Source organism: Numenius arquata, chromosome 2, assembly GCF_964106895.1.
Source record: "Numenius arquata chromosome 2, bNumArq3.hap1.1, whole genome shotgun sequence".
NCBI lineage: Eukaryota > Metazoa > Chordata > Aves > Charadriiformes > Scolopacidae > Numenius > Numenius arquata.
Window position 1 is genome coordinate 77,948,579 of NC_133577.1, and position 7,896 is coordinate 77,956,474.

The 7,896-nt window shown below is 58.5% G+C and overlaps 1 protein-coding gene across 1 annotated transcript; it reads left to right on the forward strand.

Moving 5' to 3' along the window:
* Window positions 1-3,963: 3,963 nt before the first annotated feature.
* On the forward strand, window positions 3,964-7,847 carry CCDC134 (coiled-coil domain containing 134). Its single transcript, XM_074169079.1, has 6 exons — window positions 3,964-4,075; window positions 4,921-5,042; window positions 5,282-5,366; window positions 5,654-5,835; window positions 6,092-6,163; window positions 6,532-7,847. Exons 1-6 carry the CDS (start codon window positions 3,973-3,975, stop codon window positions 6,655-6,657), a joined length of 690 nt encoding a protein of 229 aa, XP_074025180.1. The 5' UTR covers window positions 3,964-3,972; the 3' UTR covers window positions 6,658-7,847.
* Window positions 7,848-7,896: the final 49 nt, after the last annotated feature.

The following is a 7,896-nucleotide window of genomic DNA, read 5'->3' on the forward strand; positions in this document are numbered from 1 at the left end:
ACGGCTTTGCCCTTGCCCGAAGGGCTCTGCCGTCACCGGCTGCGGAGTCCCCCTCCTCCTCGCTGCTGCCGGAGCCCCGTGTTGGAGCCGGTGCGAGGAGCAGACCGCCGGGGAGGCGGCCGTCCCGCCCCGTGGGCTTGCATCCCCTCGTGTGCCGCCTGCTGCCTCCACTTCACTTGACACTGCTCTGGGTGGGTTTCCCACAGCGCGGCCGGGGTAGTCTCTGCTAATCCGATTTCCACGCATCCGTCCCTGCGCGATTGCCATTAGTTTCAGCGGTGCTCGAAAGAGGATCCCCGTCTCGCTGCGCCCCCAGCCGCCCGAGCCCCTCGGGGGGCTGCTGGCCCCCTCCAGCGGGACGGCAAGCACGCAGGTGGGCTGGGACGGATCCGTCCCCGGTGGAAGTCACAGCAGCTGGCTGGCTTCGGTGGCGGCTGCCTAACCCTGGCTGGCAGCTGTCCCTACAATATGTGAGATCTGTTTTTGGTGGTTAAGCGACTTTTGAGGTAAGCAGATGTAAACGGCTGTTGGTGTTTACCAACCTGGTGTTTACTTACCTGATCCTGTAAGCCCTGTGTAGAAATGTCCTGGCAGAAGAAGTCTGAGCAGCCTGTGTTTCACTTCTGAAGCTTTTGGTTTGGCTCTGACAAGAGATTGATCTTCATCTGGTTGACCGAGGAGCGGCTCAGGGATGGATTTGTGGGGCTGGGAGTTTTCATTCCTTGTTTTACCACAGTGTGCTCCCGGGGCAAGCTGGCTGATGATGCTTTTCCCCTGCATTTTAGTGCCTTGTAGAGGGGAAGGGGGATCCTGCAAAAGTCCCTCCCAGGAATTGAAGCGTGGCAGCATGGCTCTGCCTTGCGAGCTCATTAAGCAAATAAATCCCAGGGATGCTCAGTTCAGATGGGGCTCCTGCAGGAGAATTTATAAAGTCATTAAAAACATTTTAATGGAAAGTACTAACCATCTATAACACAGCATCTGTTGTCATGTCTTTGGAAAAACACGTCTAAATTAAGAGAATGGGAGACAGTGAGACAGACTGGTGGGCTTTCTGCTGAAGCTACCAGCTGGCCGGGGCTGTGAGGGAATATTGGTGGAAACTCCTTCCCATCTGTAGCATCAGGCCAGGCCCTGGCTCCCTGAATTGCTCTGGGAGCACTGGGCAAAGCTGGCTTTGGCAGGGATTAGTTTAGAGAGGAATGAGGAGGGAAGAGAAGAACAGCTCTACAGTGTTTCTGTCTCATCTCATCCCTCAGTGGATGTGAAGACACGAGAGAGGGTTTGTGGGAAAAGCATGGAGGAACATCTGCAAGAACCTTTGGCATCCCTGTGCTTACACAGCCTGGCCTGGAGAGGAGGGAACGTCCTCTGCTATTAAAAAGGGGTGAAATGGGCAGGGCAGTGAAGGGAAATAAGCTCAAGCTGGTCCCATGTGGCACCAGCAGCTTCACTTTCCCTATGGGTGAGGGCAACAACTGGCTCCTGCTTCATTTTCACCGGGGTGTTTCGGCCCTGATGGATGATGGTCGGTAGCTTCGATGGGAGAGTAAGTGTCAGCAGGGAAGGTGTCGGATGAAAAGGTGATGATGAGCTTCTGGTATGGCGTGGTTCTGTGGTGCTCTTCTTCTGACCTTGTCCCACGGCTCAATCTGGTGGGCTGCTGCAGGAGGAATCATTAAAAACATTTTCATTGAAAACACTAGCCATCTATACCACAGCATCTGCTGTCGCGTCTCTGGAAAAGCCTGTCTCCCTTCTGAGACTCGGGGGCAGCCAGGCAGGCTGGTGGGCTTTCTGCTGCAGCAGCCAGCTGGCTGGCAACCACTTCGGCTGAGAGCCATGCTTCACTCTGATGCTGCATGACTGGGGTTGTTTTGCAGCTCAACGTCTTCCTCCTTGGAGTGGCTGCGGGGTATCCTCCGTCCACTCGACTCCCGTGTTGGAAGTGGGGGACGCGGGAGCCCCTGCCCTGACAACGCATGCTGGGACTGCCATGGGCAGTGTGGCAGAGCTGTAGTGGGCAGCATGTCTGCTGTTTGCCTTTCAGCCTGGTCTGGAGGACACCAGCTGCCTCCAAGGTCTCTCTCCAGTTCTCCACCAGCGTGGCAAATAGCCAGCCTGGCCCTTATGGCCACATGCCCGGTCTGAGGGGCAAACAGGAGCCTAGGTCCTAGGGCAGTTGCATATTGTGCTTTTGGGTTGCTGCTCTTCCTCCTCTCCAAGAGCCTGGGAGTGAGCAAGAAGCTGTGGGGGGGCTCTGCAGAAGGGGGACCTGCACCCCCTTGCTGAGCTAGGCCTTGGGCCTTTGGGTCCTGGTTCTTGGCAAGGTGAAGCAGTCTTTTGGAAGCCAACCAGGCTGGTGGGTCCAGCAGAGCATCTGCTTGCCCAGGCTAGAGAATTTCTCCTTGCAGCCTTGGCTTGTCAGTGTGCTTTGTGGCCTTCAGGGTGGCTGGAATAGGCGTTAAGCCTCATGCCAGAGTGGGCAGAGGGGACAGACCCTGAGCCTTCATGGGAGGCTTGTGCTGCCATCCTGGCTCTGCGTCGTGTCCGAAACATGGGGCATGATGCAGAGCCCATGTCGGGGGCAGCCATGTCTTTCTTCGTAACGCTGGTCGTAGTCGCTCTGACCCATTCCCTTCCAGGGGTGCTGCCTTTTGCAGAGCACAACAGTGAAATAACCCAGAGGGTGTCTCGTGTTTGCCTGACGCCGTTTCCCTGCCCGTGCCGGGGGTGCGAGGGCCTTGGCTCAGCCTCGGTGGGAGGCGCGTGGTGGGAGCTGCTGCAGGGCTGGGAGAGCTGTTAGTGCTGCCTGCTCTGCCTCAGGTTGAACAAATTGCATTTGTTGAAAAACAGAAAAACAACAAGGAAAAAAACCCTTTAGATTTGGTGTGAAGAAGGTATTTGTTTCTGTTCCAGTTGTTAGGGCATCGCAGAGAGAGGCTCGGCTGGGCGGGTGAGCCCAGGCTCGGGAGGGGAGCAGGGTGGCAAGGTGAGGGCAGCTCTGGTGGCCTTACACATATGCCTTTCCTTTGGGAGCAGGAAAGGAGGCTCAGGGGATGCCTCTAAAGGAGCTGCTGCTGCTTCCATAATCGCAGGCGGCTGCTGTTCGGCTCCAGAGATACCTCGTCCCTGCGGACAGGCGGCCTCAAGTCCTGCCACCTGGAGGCCGAGGTACTGCTCTCCTTTTTGAGGTCTAGGCTGTTCCAGGGACCAGGATCCTTGTTCTCAAAAACCTCCTCTAGCGTCTCTTCTGCATGTTGGCTCTGTCTGAGGGACCCTTGTGGCCAGGAACAGCTCTGCCCAACCACATCCCTGCAGAGCCTCAGGCTCCATCTGGGCAGGGACATGCTTGGGGCGAGTATGGGGGAGTTACCACCAGGCCACTCAAATGCTGCTTTTTGGTGTGGGGGCCACAACTGGCGCCCGGCTTATAGCAAGGGCAAGGGTCCAGGTACCAGCACCCCAAGAGGTGAAGTGAGATGGCTGAGCTGGTCAAGCCTGATGCTTGAAGGAGAGGTGGACTTCAGTCCGTTGACGATTCTCCCCCTCCCTTCGGCCATGCTGCTTCAGTCACTGGGCTCCTCTAACTCGCAAACCCAGCAAAAAGCTAGCTGTTATTTTTGGGAGAAGGGGTAGGACTTAATTTTTCTGCTGGGTCAGTGCTCAGTCAGATCCCTGGGGGCCCAGCCGGTGCCCAGCTGGCAGCAGAGACAGGTAGAGAGGAGGGGGAGACCAGGGCTTCCCTCACAGGGGGGAGTGGGCCAGCTGCAGCGTCGCCCTGTGGTCCTGTTCTGACCACTGTCTCCCTCAAACCCCTCGTGGGGACAAGGGAGAGGTGGGCAAGGACCCTGGTGCTGAGGGCGATGTGCCATCAGTCCTGAGAGGCTCCTGTGATGTCTCCCTTTGGTAAGTCTCCTCACTGGTCACTGGTTTTGTTGGTCCTTTTTGATCCAGGCTGCAGTGGCCGACATGGATTTTCTCTTCGTCTGCCCCTTTCTGCTGGCGTTGCTGCTGTCCCAGAGCAGCTTTGCAGATGTGGAAAAACAGAGGGTGGACTCTGGCTTGGAAATCTGTATCCTTCTCTGCAGCCTGACCCTCATGTCCCATGTACGTGGTCATGCCTGCTGAGGCTGGAGGGAGTTCACACACGTGGTGGTCAAAGACCACAGAAAGGGGCACAGGGGTGTGGAAGAGAGAGGACCCAGAACTGCTGAGCAGTTGCCTCTTTGCTCTTCTGTAGAAGGGGTTTAGTCGTGCTCCTGGGTTTGCTAACCAAGTGCCTGGCTTGGTGCAGGAGCGGAGGTGGGTTTTCCAGCGGTGTGTGGCATTCTCCCAAGCACGGTGCTTTTCCTTTCTGCTCCAGCATGCTTGGGCACCGAACACGTCTCCTGGCCTGCTCTTGGGAGTGGTGTGGTCAGCCAGGCTGCAGAGCACGTCTGCAGGTCTCAGTGCTCCAGGGTCACTGGCTGGGATGGTGGGACAGGACTCCTGGGCTTGCAGCACCCAGTCTCCTCTGTGCCACAGTCATTTGTCGCCCAGGAGGAGGTGGGCTAATGCCAGCCCTTCTAGCACACGGCAGCATCTCCTGGCAAGCAGGCAAATTATTAAAAGGTATTTAATATGTGTGCTCGTGGAGACACATATGGGGAAGGTGGGAGTTCACACTCATCATCCAGCCTGTCAGCCAGAGCACGGGCTGGCAAGCAGAAATCTCCCCACGAGCCCCCCGTGTTGTTAAGCGCTCTGCTGGGGTGTCCAAGCAAAGGGGCTCACTGGAAACCCGTATCTTGTCCTGGCTCAGACGCTGCCCTTGGGCCCTCAGGCACCCCATGGAGAACTGGGGGGGGCTGGGATGGTGGAGGGGGAGAGTGGGAACATGGTGGGAGCATGCCGGTGGCACCCTTGACGGTGGTGCAGATAAGAAGCTGTTTGAGGTGAAGCGTAAGGACCAGATGAACGCACTGAAGAACCTGATCGAGCTCAATGATGTCAACCAGCAGTACAAAATCATCGACATCATGCTCAAGGGACTCTTCAAAGTGAGTCACAGCACGGGCTGCCCTCCGGGCTCAGTGTGCTGTGGGGCTGGGGAGGGTGGGCAGAAGCAGGGAGGGCTGGAGTGCCTCTGTGGGATCAAAGAGAAGAGCTGAGCAAGCAGGTGGGATTTAAGACCCGAAGGGAGGATGCTGTGGGGCTTCAAAGTGGGGTGGCTGGGACAGCACCCCTGGGGTACAGGGAAGGGCTGGCAGGACGGGGCAGTAACCGAAGGCTCTGGCAGGTGCTGGAGGACTCCCGGGCTGTGCTCATTGCTGCTGATGTGCCTCCTGATGGGCCTTTCCCTCAGGACGAGAAGATAAAGGATGGTAGGTCTGCTCTGGTCCATACCCCCCTCCCTTTTCCAGTGCTCTGGCGCATCGCTGAGGTTCCTCCTGGGACCGGTGCTGGGGTAGGTGCAAAACCCTCGTGTACCAAGACCAGACCTGGGCTGGTCCCTGTCTGTCGGCAACGCCGTTGCTGCCTCTCTGACCAGTTCATACTGGGGAGCCTACCCATTTGCCCCCAGCCTCCTGGCGGGGACATAGGCACCAGTGGGAAGGGACGTGGGATGTGCGTACCAGTGTGTCGACAGGGTGGGTGGCTGTCCCCACAGCGTACTCCCACGTGGTAGAGAACACTGCCTTCTTCGGCGACGTCGTCCTGCGCTTCCCCAAGATCGTGCACCACTACTTTGACCGCAACTCCAACTGGAACAGCCTCATCCGCTGGGGCATCGGCTTCTGCAACCTGACGGGCGTGTTCGAGCAGGGACCTCACTCCCAGGTCCTGGGGCTGGTACGGCTCCTGGTCCCCCACTGCCACGTCCCCTCTCCACTGCTGGGGCTGGGGGGTGAGGTTTTGGGGGTAAAAGGAGGGCAGGGGGAGCGTCCCCCATGTATGAGGGTTCTCCCCCATGTATGAGGGTTGTCTTTGAGCTGAGGGATGGGGGAAGAACATGGAGGGGGATGGTGGGGAGGAGGGGACCCTGGTGATAGGGGGGTGTAGGGTGGGAGATACTGCTCCCCGACACAGTCTCCGCTTTGCTCCGCAGATGGCTCAGGAGCTGGGAATCAGCGAGAAATCACCCGATTACCGCAATCCCTTTAAAACGGACCACTCTGAGGTAAGATGGCAATGTGGCTGCCTCACCCTGTGGGCTTCCCCATCTCTCTTGCAGCTCCAGGCAGCCAGCTGGGGAAGGGAACGGGTGGCCTGGTGAGAAATGGCCAAACCCCCCCAGCACAGAGAAAGCTGGATCGAAATGTGTGCATCAAATTCCCCAGCTGGGCTGTGGTTGGGTTTGGGTGCCTGGTGCCATCTCCCTGCTCCTGTGGCCACATGGGAGCATCGGGACCCCATTCGCCTTGTGCCACGTCCAGCCTCAAGCTCCCTGGGCTGCTTGTGTGATGGCTTCAGTGGGTTTGGGGGGAGTTGCGCATCTGGAAGGCTGCAGGGGCTCTCCTGTGCTGATCCCCTGCTGTCACCCCGCAGTTTTTCCCCAGTGCCGACACCTTCCAGAAGGCGCTGCGGGAGGAGGAGAAGCGGAGGAAGAAGGAGGAGAAGCGGAAGGAGATCCGCAAGGGCCCGCGCATCTCCCGCTCGCAGTCGGAGCTGTAGGGTGCGGGGGCTCGCACCTCGCGGCGGGGGTGACACCGCCGGGATGGGGAGTGGCTTGCTCCCCCTTGGCGGCCTCGGGCCGGTGCCTGGTGGTCCCCTTTCCATTTGTGCCGTGGGTTTTGTTTTGTTGCCTTTCCCTTTCGTTTGGCGGGGGCCGAGTGGTGGTGCCGGTGGGTTGCCCCAATGGGGCTGGGGGGAGCTGAAGTGGGGCAGCCCATCCCCAAAGCTAAAGCACAGATGGGAAGGCAACGGGGCTGTCCCCTAGGCTGGTCAGGGCACTGCCACCCACGGTGGGGTAGGGCGAGGGGGACACACTGTGGCTGAGCCCCACGAGGAGCCCAGGGAGCCCTCCCCTCCGCAGCACCAGGGTGCCCCACACTGAATGTGCCTCCTCCGTCGTGGGTGGGCTGGGGAGCTCATCACGCAATGCTGCTTCTCTCAGTTTTGGGGTTTTTATTTTGGGTTGTTTTTTTTTTTTTTGTTAGGCCGACGATCTCATTGGCACCCCCCACCTGGTTATACCTTGTCTCTGCCCAGCCCCTATCTCTGCTGGATCAGCTCTCCCCTCTTTCCAGCAGTTGTTTTTTCAAGCAACATCCATTCCATCCGTCAGCTGTAGTTGAAAAGGCCAATGGTGCCGGTTCCTGGCCCAACAGCATCCTCCTTTCCTGGGCAGCTGCCACAGGGCATTCCCACAGGGAGGCAAACCCGGTGAATTTTTGGGAAGGAGGGATTTCAGCTCTTGGCCCTCTTTGCAGCCGATGGTTGCCCGTAGTGCAAGCACTGCTGATGGTGCCGGGGAACCAGCCCTGAACCCCGGTGAGCCTGTCCTGCACCCCACGCATCTGGTGTGGGGCTGATCCTCTCTGAAGCAGGGAGGGAGACAGCCGATGGGCTGCGACCATCTGTGGGGTGTCCGGGCTGCAGTGGGAGGGGAGGTGAGGGCTGCCCCCCGTAAGCCGGCACAACGGCCCTGTCTTTTCTCACGGTTGCCGATGAACTCACACTGGAGGAGGCTCTTGCGGAGAGACCATTCCCGAGCAGCAGGTGCTCTGTGCCGGCCTGGGGGCACCGCAGCCTTCGGGAAAGGGGAAACGTCCAGAATTTTTAACTGCAGACCCAGGTCTGTCTGGCGTGGGGGGTGGCAATGGGCACGTTTTGTTTTTCTTGAATAAAGTGGACTTTTTTTTTTTTTTAAGTAAAAGAAGCCTGGCTCTTGCTCCCGTTCCTGGTGGGAGC

Coding starts and splice junctions, on each gene's coding strand:
- CCDC134 (XM_074169079.1), top strand. CDS start 3,973: ATGGATTTTCTCTTCGTCTGCCCCTTTCTGCTGGCGTTGCTGCTGTCC. Junction 5,043..5,281: donor TGCTCAAGGGACTCTTCAAA/GTGAGTCACAGC, acceptor AGGCTCTGGCAG/GTGCTGGAGGACTCCCGGGC. Junction 6,164..6,531: donor TTAAAACGGACCACTCTGAG/GTAAGATGGCAA, acceptor GTCACCCCGCAG/TTTTTCCCCAGTGCCGACAC.